This window comes from Notechis scutatus, chromosome 4 (genome assembly GCF_049901735.1).
Source record: "Notechis scutatus isolate UNSWTSFEM ecotype Mainland chromosome 4, rNotScu1.2, whole genome shotgun sequence".
Lineage (NCBI taxonomy): Eukaryota > Metazoa > Chordata > Lepidosauria > Squamata > Elapidae > Notechis > Notechis scutatus.
In genome coordinates this window covers 72,756,155-72,778,721 of record NC_142012.1, presented here as the reverse complement: position 1 = coordinate 72,778,721, position 22,567 = coordinate 72,756,155, and the positions used below count along the sequence as shown (strand labels likewise).

The following is a 22,567-nucleotide window of genomic DNA, read 5'->3' as shown; positions in this document are numbered from 1 at the left end:
GCTGAAGGAGGGGCCAAGAGGGATACACTGCATTTCAGTCTGAGCAGCAACCACATACCCACCGCATGAATTCAGAAGCTGCACTTTCAAACCCACAACATTTGGATTCTAGTGGCTGCCACTATAGGATTTTATATGGCATTTTCTTCTTATTGACAGACACTCTTTTACTCCTGTGAAAGAATAGAACTTTGTATCATTGTCAGCCAAATAAATAAAGCTAGCAAGGTTTCCAGGGATGTTCCCCAGTGCAGCTTGCCAACTGGCCATCCTTGCCCACAGCCTGTGGACACCTGAATCTTTTAAATGTCCACAAATCCCTTTCCTTTCTGAGCACATTTGCCTTTTCCTATCAGAAACTTCACTTCCTAGCAACATTTGTTTTAAAAATTAATTTTTGGGTGGATCCAGCGTAGGGGTGGGATTCAAATTGATTTACCACCGGTTTGGTGGGTGTGGCTTGGTGGGCATTCTTTGTGCATGCATATGCACTTTGTGCACGCACAGAGGTGTACCTATGACCTTCTCCTGCACTCCTGCACTCTCCTGCCTCTTCAACAGCTGACACGCGGCAATCTGCTAAGCCGCACGATGCGGCTGAGCACCAAAAGCAGGAAATAAAGGTCAATATGGAGCCGGGGCAATTGGGTGGGCCCAGCAACTGATCGTTGGAGCGAACCGGTTTACTCCCAGATGATCTTCAGAGCTACCGGTTCAGCTGAACCAGACCGAACCGGTAGAATCCCACCCCTGGTCCAGGGATTTGATTTTTCTTTTGGATATTTCTCCCCCAGCAAAATTCCACAGGCAGGATAAGTGCCTCTGCATATCAACTGAATTGTAAAACTATTCCCACAAGGATAAAATATATTTTATGTAATAGTGTGAGAAAGTTGCAATTCTCCCAAGGAAAGATGATAAAAATAGAACCAGAGGGAAGAAAATCAGAATATTGAAGAGGGAGTATCAAGAGAATGTAATGGAGAATAGCTTGTTGTTTGCATTTTAATCCTTCTTCCTCACTTGAAATGGACTCACATTTCAGTATATTATATATCCCAAAGTATGTCTGATTTTCCCTACTCCTTTTGAGGCTTTTCTCAAATACTGCCACTCCAAAGGGAGTGAAATAAAAAATATATTTTAAAAAACCTTCGACAGTCAGCAACATTACAATGCATGGATTTCATGGTGACTGGAAATTCTGGGAGTTGAAGTGCACATATCATAAAGTGGATGAAGTTGAGAAACATTGCTTCAGGATGAATAGCACTTCACAGTACTTTGCAGCCCTCTCTAAGCAGTTTACAGAGTCAGCATATTGCCCCCAACAATCTGGGTCCTCATTTTACCCACCTTGGAAGGATGGAAGGCTTGAGCTTGGTGAGATTCGATCTGCCAAATTGCAGGCAGCAGAATAAATAGGTAGACAGAGACTGCACAGATAGCATTGATGGATTTTTCAAGTCTGCAGATGAGACCAAGAATAGATCGTCTGTTTTCTTGAGCAATTATGCCAGAATAAGAGCCTAGAGTAAGGACTCCTGTAACGGCCCCTGCCAATGCACGGCCAAATGTAGAACCAGAAGACAACTGTTTGTCAATAATGACTTCATCATTACATGTAGGCCCCAGAGAGGAACGCCGCTGTCGAGTTGATGGGAGCGTACCTATTTGAACAGGTAGAGTAAAATAACCTATAGTTGCACATTGATAATTCTGAGGATGAACATTAGTAGCATATTTATCAAAAAAGAACCACATATTAGGATCCTTAAACTGCCAACCAGCGCATATCGATCCTGTATTAGATTGATCAGAGGCATTAAAAATAGGAAAATTGTCAGGATACATATCAGGAGCTATATTAATTCCATGCAAAGAAGAATTAAAGGTACCTGACAACCAATAGTAGTCAGAACAATAACTATAATTCCCTAGCTTTTTTAATATGTGCTGAGCAGCATCATAATCAGACCAATTATGAAGCCAAGTGTGTTTAGCGTGACAACAGAAACACAGACCCCTTGTAAACCGACTAACTTTCAAGTAACGCCAACGAACAGAATTCAATTGCATAGGGGGTGTAGAAAATAGCCAGGAGTGTGAAATAGATTGTAGTTGTGAGACAATAAATGTAGAAGACATGATCAAGTTAGGGGTAAAAGAAATTTGACCAAATGCCATTGGGGGCTCATAGTATAAAGTAATATTTGTGCCATGGGTCATAAACATGTATTGGGAATGATGAACCCACAAATTAGGGTTAAGACGAACCACAGAAGTGTCATTTTGAGCAGAAACACCATTAACCATAAACAAGAAAATACAAAGTAAAATGGTAACAGAGTTAGCAGTAATAATAGCAAAAACAGCAGCAACAAGATTTTCAGGAGTCTGAGGTAATGAGGCCTGTTGTAGTTGTTGTTGAGCTTGATATGTAGTAGATTTAACCTGGCCCCAAGTGATGGGTTGCGGGCACGTCGACCTTGGAAGACGGACTTCCGTGTTCAGATGAAGATTGAAATCCGGAATCGGGTTGTGAAGGCCCTGATGCCATGCCATGATACGAACGAACACAGCATGCTGGAACCCACACTGCTTGTCGAGTAGAAGGATCTTCCACGGTGGCGTAACCGTGACCCCAGGTGATCAGCGGTGTAGGGCCTTTCCAGGTTGGATCTGGAGCTTGGTGATACTTTACCAAAGGCCTTGCTAAAGATTCAGTAGTTCGAAAATGCAAATTAACAGGTGAGTCTGCAAGAGAATCTAAAAAGGTTAAATAATTCCAAGTATATAATGCTACAGAAATGAGATTTTGAATCTTTCGCAGATGGTAAGGGCCAGACTCAGTTTGTAATTGTTTCTGAAGCAATGCCTTAAAAGTACGATGAGCTCGCTCAACTATAGCTTGACCCTGAGAGTTGTAAGGAATTCCGTGCACTAAAGTAATATTCCATTTCTGACAAAAGGTTTGAAATTCCTTACTAATATAAGCGGGGCCATTGTCAGTTTTAAACTGAGAAGGCAGACCCATTACAGCAAAAAAGGATAGGCAATGAGAAATAACATCTGAAGTACATTCATGTTTTGAAGTTGTAACCCAAAGGAAGTGTGAATGAGTGTCAATAGACGTATGAAGATAACAGTATGGCTTAAAGGTTGAAAATTGAGTTACATCCATTTGCCAAATTTGATTAGCTTGGGTTCCTCGTGGGTTGACACGCACTGGAAAGGGAACTGCCAGTTGCTGACAAGCTGCACAAGCACGGACAATAACCCGGGCTTGAGATAATGAAATTTTAAATTGCTTATCCAAAGAGAGAGCACAATAAGAAAAGGGAAGAGATTGCATAGCTAAATACACATATTGAGTATCAACGATCAAGTTAATAGGTTGGTCATTGAACAATCGTAAAGCCAAAATCACAGCAGCCAGCTCAGCACGTTGAGCTGAAGTCTGCGTGGCAGTAAATTTAGAATACCATTGTTGTTGAATCTGCCAGACAACCACACCCCTTGTAGGTGATCCATCAGTAAAGACTGTAAGAGCTTTAGAAATAGAATTTCGCACAAAAATGGAAGAAAAGGCCGGATTTAAAGTAGTAGTAACCACTATTCTAGGATCCTTGGGTGAAGAATACAACAAGTTTCCCACATACTGAGAAAAGGCTATCTGATATGATTCTGAAATCATCATCAAACTCATGTTCAACTTTTGTACAAGTGAAAGCTATGCTAATGAGATCCTGTCCTGTAAGATGTAAGGCTCGTTTATGACCTTTAATAATCAAATCCTCTAATGCTGATTGATAAGGATAAATGTTTCTAGGCAGAGTAGCTGACAAATTAATCCATTCATGAATGTTGACCACTTGCGGGGACGCATTAGAATAAAGACATCCCGTGGGTAAGGGTGTAGTGGGAAGAATAGCTAAGCAAAGTCCTATTGTTAAGGATGTTATCCTGTCCACATATCGATGCTTAAACTTATTCAATATTTCTTGAAGGCATGTTCTTTGAAGATCAGTTAATACAACTAGATCTCCTAGTGATTGTGCTCCCTTCAAAGACTGAAATAAGGGCAACATATCACCAGTTGTAATGTAGAAGAATGGGCGTGCCCAATTAATAATGCCAAGTAATTTTTGCCATTGTACATGATCATTGTATATGATTTCTGTACTTGTAATTCAGGAAGAATTGGAATGGAGGAATTGTGCAACATTCTATGTTTCCCATTTTTCTTTTTTATAACAAAAACAGGAGTATTCCAAGGACTAGTAGAAGGTTCTATATGACCAGCAGCCAATTGTTCTTGAACCAATTGTTGTAAAGCAGCGAGTTTTTCCCTTGATAATGGCCATTGTTCCACCCAAACCGGTGTAGAACAGAGCCATTTAAGAGGAAGAGTCATCATCAAGAATCAAATGGGCATTAAGAAGAGAAAGGATATCACGGCCCCAAATATTAGTATGAATATCTAGAATGCATGGTTGTAGGAAAAAAGGACTTACCAGCAGATGTTGTAACATTAATTTCTTGAACACTCTGCCAAGCAGCTGTAGAACCTCCTATTCCCCACAATGAAGAAACTGTCGTTTTTGGCCACTGTACTGGCCACTGTAAAGAGGAGATGACATTAACATCGGCTCCAGTATCCAATAACCCTTGAAATGGTTGTTTATTAAGGAAGAGCGTTAACAAAGGACGAGAGGAGTTCAGCTGATGAAGTAAGCCTACAGATAAAGAAGTTGATCCAAATCCTACATCCCCACAATTACCTATACCAGGAGATGGAATTTCATATGGAAGAAGAAGCAATTGAGCAACAGAAGAATTACAAGGAAGAACTTGAGGAAGATTCACCCAAATCTGAATCTTGAGGATAACAGTGTAATCTGAATCTATTACCCCAGGCACAACAAAACAGCCCTTTTTGTGTGCAGAAGAATGAGGCAAAATTAAGCCAACTAATCCCGAAGGAAGAGGACCTTTAAATTGAGATGGAACTATTTTAACTTCCATGGGAAATTTAAACTCAATTTTCTCTTGAGTGATTAAATCGATCCCAGCGCTACCGGCTGTGGCTGGGGAGGAGTGAGAGAGACTGCTGGAGGAGTCAGAGTGATGGGAAAGGCACGCTTTGGATTCTGGGTAGGTGCCACACCCTGGCAAGTTTCCCGACCGAAACCGACATTGATTGGCCCAATGAAATCCCTTTTTACAAATAGGGTACTTCTTAGAAGGACGATTCTGAGGCATAGAAGGTGTAGAACGACAGTCCTTCTGAAAGTGGCCAGGCTTCTTACACTTAAACAGTTACCAATTGGTCGCTGTCCTTTCTGAATAGCAGCTGCTAACATATGCATTTTATAAGTTTGTGATCCAATATCCTGGCAAACTCGCAGCATATCTGCCAGAGTGTAATGAGCAGTAGCCTTTAATAGCTGTAAAGCTCTTTTACAATCTGCATTAGCATTTTCAATAGCTAACTGGCGAAGAAGTTCACCAGCAGCTTCCTGATGATCAAACTGCTGTCTAATTGCTTTGGACAGATGCTCAACAAAGTCAGCATAAGGCTCATTGGCATTCTGTCGAATGTTTGAAAAAATTGCTCTAGGTTCTCCAGCTTGGGGTATCTTAAGAAAAGCATGAAAGGCACATTCAGAAACAATAGTTAACGTAGCTGGAGGAAGAACAACTTGAGTAGGAATTGTACCAAATGGTCCAGAACCAAATAGCTGCTCAACTGTATATGCTCCTCCCACTCCTAGAGCAGCAGCTTGAGCATGTCTCATATATTCACTCTCCCAAACCACATATTGTATGGATGTTAAAATCATGCGAAATATTTACTTCCAATCTTCAGGGATCATTGTATAACCATTTTTTATTCCTTCTACAAGTCCTCTTGTAAAATTACCACTAATCCCATAGTCTGTAACTGCCTTTTTAAACTCTCTTAAGATCTGATAAAACAGACCCTCCCATTCTGCTACTTGCAGTCCAAGCTGTGGCCCCTGACCAGGACGATATTGTACTGGACAAACAGACAGTAATTCTGCAAGTTCTGTTCCTGAGACAGAGGCATCCCTTTTACAAGTCTCTACCATTTTCTGAAAAGAAGACTGAACAATAGAGTCAGGAGGCTTTTGCCCTGTATCTGCAGGAGCTGAGGGAATTGAAGACATATATTCAGGTGAAGAAGGGGGACAAATGGCAGCATTAGTATAACGTGAAGGTGGAGGTGTTAAAAGAGAAAGTTCATTGTGACCATATTTTTCAATTGCATGCCTACATAAATGCCACACATGCAAAACTTCTATTTTTGCTTAAGGTTCAGTATGTAATGTTTTCCCTATAGGTTCCCAATCAGTTAATTTTAAAGACCCCTTTTCTGGGTACCATAGGCACTGAGCTGCAATCTCCTGGACCAGCCTTAAGAGATTTCTCTGTGGTACCTCGGTATTATTTTTCTTCAACAAATAGCCTAATTCATCTACATGCTTCCTTTGTTCCTCAGAAAGTGAAGACCCCATACTTACAGAAACCAAAAGGTTGAAGAAACCACAAAAGGTTGAAGGTGCACCAAATCCTTGCCGGACGAAGTAAGAGGGTCCCTGTTCAAGCGCCACTTGTTGTAATGACGAGGCAGTCGAGTTGTTTTTTTTTTTTAAAAAAAAACAAGTTTTATTAATTTTTAAAACACACAAATTATCATTATTCATTACATGTTTAAACCTTTTTCCCTTGTAAATTTAACAAGTCAGATAAATTATGATTCTGTTTTAAACCATTTCCATATAATACACCAAAACCTCTTATTCAATTTCTCTTTACTTCTCTTTACTCTTATTCAATATCATTATTATTATTTCATCTGTTTCTTTCTGACTTAGTTACCATTATTCTCATTCTATATTTCTACAAGTTTTTACCAATTCTCCCCCAAAAAGACATATACACACAACACACAAAACATAAAAAAATATCTTTTTGGAAAGTAACTTGGACCCAGGTGTCTCTCTCTTCATGGACTTCAATTATATTCATGCTCATCTTACATATCATTACTTATTTTATTTACCATTCTAAGCCTTCTATATTAACTTCTCCACATATTTCACACTTCTTAATTCTACCTTAATTAATCATCTTAGTTTAAATCATTATATTTGTATCTTTTGTCCATTTTTGTCATCCCTTTGTCTCATCCCTTATGAAAAAAAAGAAAATCAGTTTCTCCTGAAATCATTAATCAGAGTATGATGCCTTTCTATCTCCCCTAAATTAATCAAATTAATCTTTAAAATAACATCTAATACCCAATCAGATTTTGCTTGGTACATTCTATCTAACTAATACATCCAACACAATTAAGTGCATAATTAGAGAATAAATCCAAATATTAAAAAGAAATACTATAATAAAAATTTTATAATAACATCAATACCATAATTTTATTAAACTCTTTAATTAAAACAATATTCTAAACCTCTCCTATTATTAAGTTTTAAAACCAATCATTTTTAAACATTTTAACATTTTAATCTCTTATCAACTCTTAAACCATTGCAATACTACCATCTCATCTTATGTACCTTGCAAAATCTTTTTTTTTTTTTTAAATTATACTTTATCCATTATCCATAAAAATTCCTTTTTCCATTTAATTTCAAAACGTTGTAGCTTTTCTCCACTTTTCCCCTTTCTTTCTTTTCCCAACAAACCTTTCTACCCCCCTTCTTCTAGCCTCTGCCTTACCGGCTTCCCTTCTCTGTCGTATTTCTTTTCCCCTTTGTTTACAATCATCATATTGGTTTTGCACTTTATTTTTCCCTTTCTTAAATGTTTTTTAGATCTTAAGTCCTTAAATCCTTTAGTTTTCTTCTTTTCTTTTCTTTCTCTCTTCCTTTTTTCTGGATCAAATTCTGAGATTCATTAAAGATGGCTCCTTCCTTTCTTTCTTGTTCCTCTGCTGTCTTCATCTGTTGTAATTTTTGTTGATAATTAGTAAGCGCCATTTCTAAGAAAAGGAAAGCTTCTTCCACACCATTTCTTAGTTCCTCAACAGAAAGAGCCATTATAAATCTTTTCTTTTCTTTTCTCCTTCTTTCTTCTTACAACAACCAGAATATTCAAAAGAAAATAAAAAAGATAAAACAGTCCCAAAGTTATCAATCAGTCCAAACCAAGGCAGAGTTCTCACTTTCTCCTTCTGGGGTGATATCAATCAAAGAGAAAGAAAGTCCAAATCTGTTTAAAGTCTTGTTACAATATATTCTAGTCTTCAAATCCTTAAGGCATCTGCTCCAACAAATCTTAGCATACAAATATTTTCTTTTTAATCCTCTCTCTTCCCACTCATCGCTTAAAAACCAATTTCCACCTAAAAATTAGGTTTCTTAATATCCAGTTATTTATTCCGTAGGAAAAGAGGAAAGCTATCCTTTCAGCACCTTCAAGCAGCCGCTTTTTCCTCTTCTGGCAGGTATTATTCAGAAAGTCATACTTTTCAGGAATTTTATTAAATATGTCTTAGAGTCCTAGGAGCCAAGAAAACTTTCTCCTCTCAATCACTTTCTCCACTTCCTCCTGCGCATTCTTACCCGGCTGCCAGCTTCTTTGTGGCGGCCATTACGGACCGCCGCTGCACGTCCTGGGAAAAGGGGGTTCTGCCGGCCAGGGAGGGGTCTGCAGCACCCCCAACCCTTCTCCGGATCCCCCTACCTTCAGCTGCCCCTGCAGGGGCTAGCTCGTACCCGGCTGGGTCGGAGCCCCAAAAACGCTAGCGCGGCAGGGATCGCGCAGCTCGCAAATCCCTGCCGCTCGCGAAGCGACAAACCGGAAGTTGGCAGTCGAGTTGTTTGATTATGAACAACCTGAATCATGATGATCTTTATTGGAGTCTAGTCTTGCATTTATACACATTTTTAATTATCATTCATCATTGGTTAACTTTGGTTACTGCTTAACTTTGGTTACTGTTTAGCATAGTAATCCATACAATTAATTATCTCTAGTTAAAGTCTAACATATGTTTACTTCCTCTTTTTTTTTATACTTCCGTTGCTTCCATTCCTTCTGTAAAAAATTTTCATCTCAACCTTTCATTTTTTTCAGGAAAAGATCCTTTCATTACTTAATAGTTTCCTTCACATCAGAGAATCTTTCTACGTAGGTAGTTTATAAATAGCTTTTACAGTGAAATAATAGTTTATTCAATTCTTGTGTTGATAAGCCTGCAAACTGGAAAATAGTATGCTTTCTTTCTAAGACTGAAGAATAGAAAAAAAAGCAACAGATAATCATCTGACATAATTCACTGCAGGTGGAGCCATTCTGATGGGCCAGCCTGTATCTTCCCACCCACTAAACCCCTTGTCTATTAATCTGCACAGTGTGGTGGGATTCATTTTTTTTTACCAGTTCTGTGGGCGTGGCTTGGTGGGCGTGGCAGGGGAAGGATATTGTAAAATCTCCAGTCAGAGGTGGCATTTGCCGGTTCTTCGAACTACTCAAAATTTCCGCTACCGGTTCTCCAGAACTGATCTGAACTGAATATCACCTCTGGGTGTGAAGCTCTGGAGCACTGCTTGCCCTGCTACCATTGATGGATTTATGTGATTTACTGGAACCACTTGGCGTACACATCGTATTTGTACAAATGTAAATAATGCTGCCTTTGGGATGTTCAGACCTGGTCCCAGAGCTACTTATTGAGGGATGCAGAAGTATCCTTTCCCCCTTCCCAGCTTTGCCTCTGATGATGCTATCTGAGATCCTTGGACTCTGAGTTCCCATTAACTATTAATAACACCAGGATGCCTGTGTGAGCAAAGTCTCCAAGAGTCAAATGCAAAGCACTCCCCATCAGCACTTTGTGCTGTGCAGACCAGGAGCAGGGTGTGCGGGCCCAGGAGGGTCACTGGTTACCAAACCTCCCGCAGAATTCACCAAACAAGGGAGCCCAGAGACACCAATCCCTGCTCTTGCTACCGGAGGCTCCGTCAAGCAGCCTGTGGATGTGTGCCTAAGGTGAGTCCTCTCTGCGGTTGTAAGACAGCAAAGATAACTAGAAAGAGATGAAAGAACAAAATGTCTAAAACTGGCATTATCTCACATTATTTTCAACCAGTTGCCTGTTGGGATTAAGGATTAACAAGAAAAGTGTTATGATTAAAAGGCAAAAGGGTGCCAGCAGAAGCACTTGTATCGACTGACTTCTGCTGAAATCCTCTTTCCTCTATCTGAGCACTAAATGTTGGCTTACTTTGGAGTGACCTCTGTCAACCAAATCCAGCAAGAGCCCTTTCTTCTATTAGGAAAAAAAAAGGTGACACAAAAAATACTTGCTTAGAATTCCTGAATGTTCTAAGAAACCACTGAAATCCCTTTACGTGATCCATTCAACATTTTCACTGACTGCCCTTAGAAGCTTTTGCATTCTGAATTAGCTGTTTGGAGCATTTTGGATGGCAGCCCAGCTTTCCCTGTCACTTTCTTGGCCTTGGTGAATGTCAAAAGAGATTGGATCTTCTTTTTGGATGTATTTCAGTATTTCCTCCTTCCAGGCTGTCCTGCTTGCTAAATAATTTCACCAATAGAGCAGATATTCCCTGCCATTCCCCATGTGATCACCTAGAACGACTGCTGCCTTGTCAATGCAAACATTAAAACTTCCCAGTTTTATTCTCTCTGCTGCTGCCCTCGATTGTGTAACTGCGTGAGACAGGTAGGCACGCCAAAAAGATGACACAGATCCAACCCTTCTAATGGAAAGCTAATCTAAATTGGTAATTAAACCCCACCCAGAAGTCATTTTGCTGAAGGACAGAGATTTCCTATTAAATAGATTAATACTCTGACCAGAATGGAGGAAGGTGAATCGGGAATTATTGTGTGAACTTTTATGAGAGGGAGGGAGGGAATGAGAGAGAGAGAGAGATGGGTATTTGAAATAGGTATACATAAATCCTCTGTTTATGCCTGGAATTCTAATTGGATCCTGGTGAAGTGATGGCAGAACCAATGGAATTTAGGTGTCCAGTTAGCCAGTTTTTCCTTCTACTTTAAATAGAAGGAAGAATCAGCTCAATGGATGTCTGAACTCTATAATTATACCATTGGTCAGGGAAGTCCTCTTTATTTCACTACGACTCAAATTTTGGTATGCAAATGCCAAATCTCTTATGCACAATTCTTATTATAAAATTGGAAGTTCAATGCTTGTTTCAATTTTAAACATACTCACAGCTTCAGAATTAATTTGAGTTAGCAAATGAAGACAAATAAAATTGATTTGTGAATTCCTTTTTTAAAGCATGAATAATTCTTCCAGGATACAGAAAAAGGAGTTACCAGTTTCCTCTGTTCCAAGAGATTGGATTCATAAGAAATATGGATATTCTTATTTCTAAGGATTTTGTCATTCAACTTTTCCATGCTAGTATTTAACCTTGTGATGTAAATAATCTCTCCATGAAAAAATAAGATTTTGTTTACTTCTTACGATCTTTTTTTGAGAAGGAAACATCCTATCTTTAAATTAAAGATATAAATGTTTAACAAATTGCATCTCTTCATTTATGATAATATTTCATAACTTCTGTCTAGTAAAAAGATATATCTATATATCTGTGATTTGTTTTAACTATCATCCTATAGATAAAATACTGTATGTTGAGCCAAGAAAAATCATTGGATAATAGGACATAGAATTATATAGTGATGAGAATATGGAAGAAATATAATGAATGTTCAGCTTGCTTCTAGAAGATTTCATAGTATTTTTTTGAATCTCCAGTGGAATTTTCTTCATATATCTAGATAGCCATATAGGGAACAGAGCCAATATGCCTTTAAAAGTGTAGATGCTGATGACATAGAGAAATGTCAGAGAGATGGTTTGGATGCTAAATATAATTTGTTAGGTAAGAAAGAGAAGTTGGGATCTCCATGTTTAACTTTTTCTAAAATATCATATAACCTACATTGGAAAGACAAGCAGGCAGAGATAAGCTTGTCAAAGTTTATGGGTAAGAAATAAGGGCTGTTGTTTTTTATTTAAAAAGCACATGTGACAATAATACATTTTATGAAGATCAAAATAAATGTTAATACTATATTTTATACATGGCAAAATTATTAGTGAAATAATTATGGAAAAAGAACTACTGTAGAGAAAATTGAAATAAAATGGTTGAACATATAAATAGCCATTGAAAGCTTCACTACAAAAGACTTCTTCATTTTTCATTAAGCAGTTGCTTGAAAACATAAACAAACCTACAGTCTCAAATATAATTTGGACTGAGGGTCATTAAAATCCTTCCTTAGTTCTTAGTCATAAAGCAGATTGGGACAGCCTCCATGCCTCAGTTATTCCATTTATTTATTTCCCTGCCTTTCTCCCAAATGCACCAAATTTTTGCAGCCTAGATGGAGGCCTTTTGAATATGTCAAATGTCTAGCATAGACTTCATTTCTATTTTGCCAGGAACCTTTTCTGTTGAAGAGTCATACATGACAAGCATTTTTACCCTATTGGCCACTTACAAGAACAGAGGAAGTCAAATGGAGCACAGCAGGCCAAGGCTGCATTAATAGAGTGCTAAAATCAAGATCACGTGAAGTGTTAATACCACTTCATAATGTAAGACCACACGTGAATATTGCATCCACTTTTGGTCACCATGATATAAAAAAGATGTTGACACTCTAGAATGAGGGCAGAGAAGAGCAACAAAGATGATTAAGGGCAGTGGTGGGATTCAATTTTTTTTACTACCAGTTCTGTGGGCGTGGCAGGGGAAGGAGACTGTAAAATCCCCAGTCAGAGGTGGGATTTGCCGGTTCTCCGAACTACTCAAAATTTCTGCTACCGGTTCTCCAGAACTGGTCAGAACCTGCTGAAGACCACCTCTGATTAGGGGACTAGAGGACAAAATATATGAAGAATGGTTCCAGGAACTGGATATGTCTAACTTAATGAAAAGACAGTGTTCTAGTAGTTAAAGGGCTGCCACAAAGAAAAGGAGGTCAACCTATTCTCCAAAACACCTGAAGGCAGAACAAAAGGCAATGGATGGAAACTAATCAAGAAGAGAACCAACCTACAACTCGGGAGAAACTTCCTAACAACGAGGACAATTAATCAGTGGAACAACTTGCCACCAGAAGTTGTGGATGCTCCAACACTGGAGGCTTTTAAAGAAAAGATTGGACAACCATTTGTCTGAAATGGTATAGAGTTTCCTGCTTGAGCAGAGGATTGAACTAGAAGACCTTCAGGGTCCCTTACAAATCTGTTATTTTATTCTTCTGACTTTGGGTCAATCACTAGAACCCATAATACAGGGGTGGACCTTCAACCGTATGGTTGCAGTTTCTATTTTGACTTTTTGGGACCAATGGTGGGATTCAAAAATTTTTTACTATGGGTTCTGTGGGCGTGGCTTGGTGGTCATGTGACTGGGTGGTGGTGGCTATGTGGTCATGTGACTGGGGGTGTCAAAAGACAGAAGTTCACTTTCTGGAGCAGGAGGTTGGACTAGATGACCTCCAAGTCTATTCCAGCCCTGGATTGCTGTGCTGTTTCAAAGCATCCTCTGAAGCTGCATCTAGGGCAGGGGTCTTCAAACTTGACAGCTTGAAGACTTGTGGACTTCAACTCCCAGAATTCTTCCTCCAGTCATGTTAACTCAGGAATTCTGGGAGTTGAAGTCCACAAGTCTAAAACTTGCCAAGTTTGAAGAGCCTTGGTCTAGTGGCAAGGTTTGTGGTCCTTCCTTCCTCTCCTTTTTCTCTCCCTCCCTCCCTTTCTTTCTATTTTTCTTTCTCTGTCTCCCCTTCCTCCCTCCCTCTTTCTTTCTCTTTCTTTTTTTCTTTTGCACCCTGTTTTTGGCCTAGTGGTCCTCAGGGAAGCACTGGAAAAAGAAGCATTTTGAAGCGAGAGGGGAATCAGCTGTGCTGTGCGATTTAGATTAGCTAGAAAGCAAGAAATCTGATGATTTCCTGCTTTCTAGCTAATCTAAATCACGTGGCACAGCTGATGGTCGTCCAGCTGGTACTTGGAAATACCGGTTCCGATGAACCAGGCCGAACCGGTAGAATACCACCTCTGTTTGGGACTCTCTGGAAAGGAGGTGTGGGTATTGTATTTCATTCTTTATCTCCCCTTCTTGGAAAGTACCTAACATTCCTCTAATTGGTTAGACCATTGTTTTTCAAACTTGGCAACTTTGAGATGTGTGGACATCAAGTCCCAGAATTTTCCAGTGAGCACTGTGAACTGGGAGTTTGGGGAGTTGAAGTCTACACATCTTAAAGTTGCTAAATTTGAAAATACCAGGTTAAATTGTACTCTCAAGGCTGTCATCATTTCTAGCGCCTTCTTGTTGTTTACACAATCCTTCCTTTGTATATGCCAGGCTCCATGTCGTCTAATAGGCTACAAGGCTTTTCTTTAATTCACTAATAAATATTCTTTTTTTGTTGTGTACAAGTCTCCAAAAATCATTTCGTAAATTGCTGTATTATTTCTGTTTTTCTTGGCACACATATTTTAGTTGCACAAAGGTACTCCTACCATTTTGGACACCAAGCTCCCTGTTTTGCTCGTGGCTCAGAAATCAAACAAAAGCATCCCAGATCAATGGGTGTCCAGTCTCTGCTTGAAAGCCTCACATACAAGGAAGGCACCTCTTCCTTGGGTAAAAGTCCAACTGTTTTTATAACCTTCAGTTGGAACCTGCCTTCATATAATTTAAGATTATTATTCTCTGTCCTGGAATGGTATTTCCAGGAGATTATATTCTCATTCCAGGACCAAGAACAACATCACATTTCTAGCTACTGGAGAAGTCCCCTATTTATTAATTGCAATCTAACTGGACTACTTTGAGTAGAAGGGTTTCCCAGAAAATGTCATCAGTTTGAATAGTACAAATAATTAAAAACAAGCATAGAAATACAAGTCAGAAAACTACCAAAGCAAGGGTAGCTATTAACCAACAACATACTGAGATACTTATGTTGACTATTGCATAAAAACCCAAAGATTTAAGTAGAATAGTATACCATTGTAGTCTAAATAATGTTGATTGCATGGAATGCACTATTATATAACATTGGGCAACTGGCCTAATGGTTATTGCATTATCTGCAAGCAGAACAGAATCTTTGCATTTTAGACTTCTGCCATAGATAAAATTACTTTTTTTTCTAAATGTATACATACTTGTGCGAAGATAAGTAAAAAGGTCAGTAGTGAAATATGTTCTTTGTTGGCTCCTCAACTTAATTGTGTTGATGGCAGCATATCTTGTTTAATTAAGGTAAAAGCTCATCCATAATTTGGGCTAAGAGGTTGGCAAATAGGGAGCTACTGAGAAAGGTTCTTGGGGTAAACCAATGAGGTAAAACACTTAGGTCTTTGTAGACCCTTAAATAAAAAATCCACATGGGATGTCTCAAGACCGATCAAACATAGATATTAAGGAAAGAAGCCACAGATTCTTAACTCTAAATGTATTCCCTTTTAGCCATGAGGATTGGCGGGAAAGTCAATAAGCCGGTGGCTCTGCTGGCAATGTTGTATGCATGCTTCAGTTAACATCAAATTGGCTTTGACTGCTTCTTCCAAGCTCGTCATAATTTTGAAACACTCTTTCCCCTTCCTCTCCATTCCTATTATGAAAATGAAGAAACGGATATGAGATTCTATATAATGTTCTATGAGTGGACTTTCAGTTGATGGAGAATAGGCAGGGCTATCTTATTCAAATATTTGAAGAATTATGGAAATATTATATAAGATACTACATATCATATTTCCACCATCATTGTCTCTGCTTAAGTCTGAATAAATTCACTTCCCTAAATCTCATTTTATATCTGCCAGTTCCTTTCTCTTCATGCCATCCACTTGTCTGTTTTTTTCTTTATACATAATATCCAAAAGCTGAACACTCAAGGTAGGAATTTATCAGAGCAAAACAAAACAAAGTACGGTTCAGGTGATACAATCTAAAATTCCAATTTTGTCACACTTCACATTCTTATTCTTATATAAACTAAAATACATACACAGAATAAATTCTATTCAATGTCACAGTGTCATTTTAGGGACCTTTTCCTGTACCATTATATGTTTATTATTCTTTCCACAGGTGCATTTCTACTAAACAAACTTGTAACATCATCCTTGATCAACAAACTCTTGAAAAAGGGTCAACAGATCTCCAGGTAAGTTTACTTACTTGTGTCAGTTATTGTATCAGTGGAATCCTATAACCTTGTCTTAACACCATGAAGTCTATAAGACCAGAAACCATCAAAAGTAATAAAATGTTTGAGTCAATGCAAGTAAACATTTTCCTTAGTTTTTTTCCCCACAGCCCTCTATTTTTACTATTTCCTTTGGAACAGTTCCTCTGTTCACTCACTGAAGTTAACAGGATAATTTATTCCCCCTTTCTTTCATTCATTCTCTATTATGTGTATAGATGATGGCCATTTCCCATTTCTTTCTGCAGTGACCTATTCCTTCCTTAATATAATTATTCTATTGACTTTTTTTTACTTTGAAGATTCATATGGCCACACATCTTAGAGGACAGCTCTGGGCTCTCTGTCAAATAGTCCCCAAGACATCTGAAATCTTCTTTCAGTGACCTATGGCTGCATTCACTGAAGCCATTGCGGGAGAGGTTCCCCGCAATGATAAGGGATGAAGCAGTCAGTCTTCCCCACTTCATCCCTTCCCAAATTGCTTCACTATGTTAGTTCTGGGTGAGGACAAGGAAAGCCAGCCAGACTACTCAGAGCAGCTCTTGGGTCTCCTGTGAGGCCACTAGGGAGTTTCAGAGGCCTTGCAGTCAAAGGAAAGGAGGAAGCACCGTGCCAGAATCCAATCACTGACAGGACTCCCTACCAATGGAACAATTAATCACTCCCAGCCACCATCTATCTCAAATTGCAAAAACATATTTCCCCCCAATTTTGAGGGTTTTTTTTGGCAGCTCAGTAAGGGATAAGAAGGTGTGGCACTGCTTTGGAAGGAGGGCCAAACCCCATGTGGAAATGACTTCCTGCTAACAACTAAATAAACAGATAAACAGCATAAAACAATATCCACACAAATACACAAATTTCCACACCAATATCCAATATTTCCACCCCTTCCAGCATAAAAAGTTTAGGGAACTGAAAGCTACATATGTTCTGCAGTGGTTTCACCAAGTAATCTAGCTAGACGTTTATTCTAGTTCAGGGGTGTCCAACCTTGGCAACTTTAAGACTTGTGGACTTCAACTCCTAGAATTCCTCAGCCAGCTTTGCTGGCTGAGGAATTCTGGGAGTTGAAGTCCACAAGTCTTAAAGTTGCCAAGGTTGGACACCCCTGTTCTAGTTCAAAACCCATGAATCTACACTGTGTTTTGGCCTCTAGGTCTTAGGAAAACTCAGAGCCACCCCCACCGCCAGCAAAAGTCCAATAGCCTCCTCACCAGTTTTGGAGATTGGATAGGCATGCCTATCATCTGCTGGAATCCTGCATATTTTTATAAACCTGAGCTCCCCGTGGCCCACTAGATCCTCACTACTCTGTAGATGAGACAGGACAGTTCAAACAGTGGAGCTTGTCTTCTTTCTGCCCTGTAAGACCAGTATGAGAACCTAAATGAGCAAGGTCTTATTTCCAATAGATCAGGTTTTGCAGAACACTTTCTATGGCAGCTTATCCTTTTACCTTCTACCAGCATGTCCTGACAGACTGGAAACTCTAACCTTTGCCTAAGTATGATGACTTTCTGTTCTACCTACTAAATGTTAATTGTCCATGTAGAATTTTATGTGTCTTGGACTGTGACTAGCTCACCTATCAATTCTATCACAAATGCCTTTAATAATACTTGGATTACTCAAATTACTATATCATACCTCTGGGACAATAAATGACAACTACCTTCCCCCATTGCTTTTCCTATTGGCAAGTTAGGATACCTTGAGATTAAGTTTTCATGTAGCACCAGTAGTAGAAGATCCCTGGTAGTGCAGCAGTTAAAGTGCGGTTTATTTAGCGTATGGCACGTGTTAGCCAGGGATCACCAAGGTGGCTGCCTGCCTCTGGGAAAGGATTTTTTTTCGGGCGGTGTTATCTTTACTCACGGGATGCCTGAAGGCTGGTAGGCATTTGGGAGAGGTTCCTTTCTTGTCCCTGCGCGGTTTATTCACTCATGGGAATCAAACTGCCAAGCTGCTGACCTCAACTGTGCACAAGCCCAGTGTCTTACCACGTGAGCCACAGTGGCCTCTAAAGTGCAGTATTGCAAGCTAAACATTGCCCACAGTCTGGAATTCGATCCTGAGGGGCTCAAGGTTGACTCAGCCTTTCATCCTTCTGAGGTCAATAAAATGGGGACTAAAACTGTTGAGGGCAACAGGTTGACATTGTAAACCACTTAGAGACTGCTGTAAAGTGCAGTGGGGCTGTATATAAGCCTAAATGCTATTGCTAGTACAGTTCGATGTCAAAGAAGGTTACAGGAAACTATGATCCAAGAAGCAAATATGACTTTCAATTCTGGCTTATTCATTCTGTTCTGCTACATTACAGTTTTCATTATGAAAACTGGGCTAAACTCATTATACTAAGTACTAAATAGGAGTTGGAATTGGGAGCTTGATCAAGTACTTCCTAACCCTTCCACTCTAAATGACTGTGATGATACATTGCACTTTTTTCTTCTAATAAAGGAAGTTTTGCCTCATATAATAAAAGTGCATTGGGCATCTGAACAATCTCCTCAGAAAGTAAAGGCAACAGAGCAGTGGTGGGATTCAATTTTTTTTTACTACTGGTTCTGTGGGCGGGGCTTGGTGGGCGTGGCAGGGAAAGGATATACTGCAAAATCTCCAGTCAGAGGTGGGATTTGCCGGTTCTCCGAACTACTCAAAATTTCCACTGCTGGTTCTCCAGAACTGGTCAGACCTTGCTGAATGCCACCTCTGCAACAGAGCGTGTACTATTATTTCACCCAGGAGCAACCACTATCAAGCAGTGATTTGGTTTTTTACTATTTTTTATGATAAAATCCTACTGGGTCAGACAAAGTCTTATCTAATACAATAATCTCAATAATAGCCAATGATGCCTCTAGAAGCCCAAAAGAAATATATGCATGCAAAAAGTCTCCCACATTCATATCAAAGCAATTTATACTGAGAAGTAGATTACCTCTGATTTTGAGCATGAGCAGTAGACGCTTCATGGTTATTCTTGTGTGTATCATAGTGCGATAAAAAAACATTGCTGTAGTTTTATAGAAAATTTTGACTGAGTGTGATAAATCAATTAAGGATCAAATTTATTAGAACAGGCTAACTAGCAGAAAGATAAACATTGATACAATAACATCACCGTATAATTTCATTACAATAATACAATAATAGATAAAAGAGAGAAAATAAATTTGCAGAGTGGCTTCATAATTTAAGTTTCATAATTAAGAAACAATCTGCCAAGTAGACTAATGTGAGAGTATTCAATTCAACCTTAATTTGAAGTGATAGTAATAAAGTAATAAAGACAGGGGAACTTTACCAAACTTCAAAGTGATTCAATCCAAGGTTCTATTCAAACAAGATTTCCTTCCAACTCTTATTATTCTGTTATTCAGGAGCTGAGTTACACAGTGCCAATGTTAGATTTGGAACAAATTAATTCTGCCAGCCACGGGAAGATCTTGCAATAAGTGCATTACCTTTAAATCATCTAATACAATCATAATCCTGGAAGGGACCTTTGAGGTCATCTAATTTAACAGCTTGCATATTGACAGATGTCCACCCAGTCTGAATTTAAAAATCTCAATTGAAGAAAAACTTTCCCTTTCATGTGGCAGCCTGAAGAGTTGGGTTTAAAGACCACTCATCGTGCTGGTGGCCCTTTTCTGAAACTCTCCAATTTGTCTTGTTGAATTTGAATGCCCAGAATTGGATATAATAATCCAAACTGGGTCTGATCAGGGAAGAATGATTTTGCTCTTTGATATGCTGGGCAATTTTGTTGATGGGTTTGCCTGGGAAAATGCAGAGGAGGTCTGTATGCACTTTTATGTCCTTATGTTTGGGGACATAAAGGTGGCTGTCACCTTTTCTATAGATATGTGGAATTTAAAATTGTTTCATCCTGAAACAGCATTAGTTCTGCATCTGCATCTTACAAGAATCAGATTCATTCCACTATTCCATTCTCACACAGAAAACCCCTCGAACAGCATGCCTCTTGCAGGAACCCCAGCTCCCAAAAAGAAGAGAAAACCTACTAAACTCATTTTAGAATTAACCCAAGAAGGTAAGAGATACCCCATGAGCACACATTCCTTTTCCAATAATTCTTCCCTAATATCTAGGAAATGATTTACAAAAAACATCGAGGTTATTTTCCCAGACAGAGAAAACACTTTGACATAATATGTAGAACTACAGTTTTTGATAAGTCAAAGAGATGGAGAAGGAAATTATGGTGATAGCCAAAGAGCAACACACTGTAATTTGTTCCCAACAGAGGTTGAAATCCAAAGGAAAATACAAAAGTAAAAGTTCCCTTAACAGTATGTGGATTGGAGAGGCTATCATCTACCCCAGTATCTTGCTAAAATGTAAGATTAGACACTTGCTCTTGATGATAATCTCAAGACTGGATTCATTCAAAAGTGATCACATCACACACTTAAGATCAGCAGGCATTGTTTCCTCTTTCAAAGAATCATTGAATCAAGACCTTACATTAAGTCCACCAGATTTCTGCCACTAGGATGTGTAGGGGAACATCATATTTTATAGATCTAAACCTCCCACCTCAAAAAGTTCAGATTTATATCTCAAGTTCTCAGTAAAATGTTCATTTCTTCATTTTTGAAGAATTGAATAATGTGTGTCAGATTCTTAAAAATATGGGTGGTTCAGCTATCATAGGTGGGAACTTTAAAAGCTCTGCTATCTGATTGTGCAGACTCCGGTTGCATAGGCTGTGTGCTGCCTAAAAAGTTGCACATCACACTGACTTAACACAGGAAGCAGTTTTCATTAACATCACTGAAAATCAGTTCAGGCATTTTCATTATTAATATTATGTCATTTGCTTTTATATCATCAAGTCAATTGTCTTATTTCATTCAGCACCATAGAAAGCAAAGGAGTCAGTAAAATTATATTTGGTTGAGGAGAAGAAAGAAAGAAATGTTGTTAATTTTCAATCATAATAATTAAAACTTAGACTTACATAGTTATCAGCAGTTAACGCTGCAAGAATGCCTCCCATTCTCCCAGAGAATTCAGGAATTTATAGCTTTTTCCATCTTCAAGCAGGTTAAAAAAAAAAAAGACAGTTCTGAACGTTAAACTCTCTCAGTCACCAATCTCAGGAGTTTTCAATTTACTATCTTAGACCATCTGATTAATTTAATTAGGACACGGTTGTTCTGGAGGAAGGAAAGCACAGAAATCTATCTCATGTCCCAACATCATATCCAGTATTCCCAACATCAGGCAGAGTGCTGAACAGGATCAGAGAGATGCAATCCCTAAGTGCTCTCACTCCTTAAACTACACATTATTCCTAATAACCTTGAATATTAGGGAGATGTTCACATGTCCCCTTCATCCCACTAGGTTTCAGTGAGCTCAATCAGGTTGGCCTGGTTTTTCAGGGAAAGTTAGGGATAAGATATAGTGATCAGTAATAAGAATCAGAGATGGAAGAGGAGAAAGGGAGGATTACTGCCAAGCCATCAGATATATTGAGGCAGAAGGTTAAATGAAATCTTAGAAAATATTGAGCTCAGGAAAGAAATTTATGTCCCTAAGAGTTGGGATGTTCACAGGTTATAATTTCCAGTATGTATTTGCCCATCTTTGTTTGGACTACAGTGAAAATCACTCAAAAAGCTACTAAAAAACTTTAGTGTAGCCTCATTTGCAAGGTTGTTTCAAGCATCAGTTCTGAAAATTTCTTACTGAAATTTGTTTTATTGATCTTTTGTTTGCCTTTAATAATGTAAGCAATGCGGTATAGTGGTTTTCAAACCATGATGTAAACTAGTGCCCTGAGAACACCAGGAGGATGTGAAGATCACCCATTTCCCAACAAAATCCTTAATATCTAGAATGATATTACTTTTCCAATTTTGTAATATACAGTATTTACAGTATATATATACAGTAATATACAGTATTTACTGCCCACGTCATTTCCTAGGCTCAATACAACCATAACTGCTGATAAACAGTCAGATCCCAAAGCTTTGGCATATAATTCAATATCACATTAACATATTTACATTTAAATGTTACCCCATAAATCTATTTAGACAGTATATATTAACATGATTCCCAAAAGATATCAGATGATCACATGACCATATCATGTGGCTCAATGAACTCTCAAAAAAAGTTTACATCTCTAGCACAAAAACCTGATGTCCATTCTTTCAAATACATTTTTGGGGGGTCCAATATACCGTAAATCTAGTGGCCTTGGCTGAGGAATTGCAACACA

The 22,567-nt window shown here is 38.7% G+C and overlaps 1 protein-coding gene and 1 long non-coding RNA gene across 3 annotated transcripts in view; one reads left to right on the top strand and one right to left on the bottom strand.

Moving 5' to 3' along the window:
- Positions 1–2,655: 2,655 nt before the first annotated feature.
- LOC148130779 (uncharacterized) overlaps positions 2,656–22,567 on the bottom strand; it is a 201,150-nt gene continuing 181,238 nt past the window's right edge. Inside the window, exons 2-3 of the long non-coding RNA XR_015749301.1 lie at positions 4,518–4,623; positions 2,656–2,769 (exon numbers count right to left, since the gene is read on the bottom strand). This is a non-coding gene — a long non-coding RNA (uncharacterized LOC148130779). The remainder of the gene's footprint in view (positions 2,770–4,517; positions 4,624–22,567) is intronic.
- The window catches only part of MYOZ1 (myozenin 1), a 36,618-nt gene continuing 23,866 nt past the window's right edge, over positions 9,816–22,567 (top strand). The window contains exons 1-3 of one of the 2 annotated variants that reach the window (XM_026674256.2): positions 9,830–10,041; positions 16,176–16,251; positions 20,270–20,362. In XM_026674256.2, the coding sequence (XP_026530041.1) occupies positions 20,287–20,362 (76 nt within the window). In that variant the 5' untranslated portion in view covers positions 9,830–10,041; positions 16,176–16,251; positions 20,270–20,286. Of the gene's footprint in view, positions 10,042–16,175; positions 16,252–20,269; positions 20,363–22,567 lie in introns of both variants that reach the window. The other variant, XM_026674259.2, reaches the window with a different exon arrangement.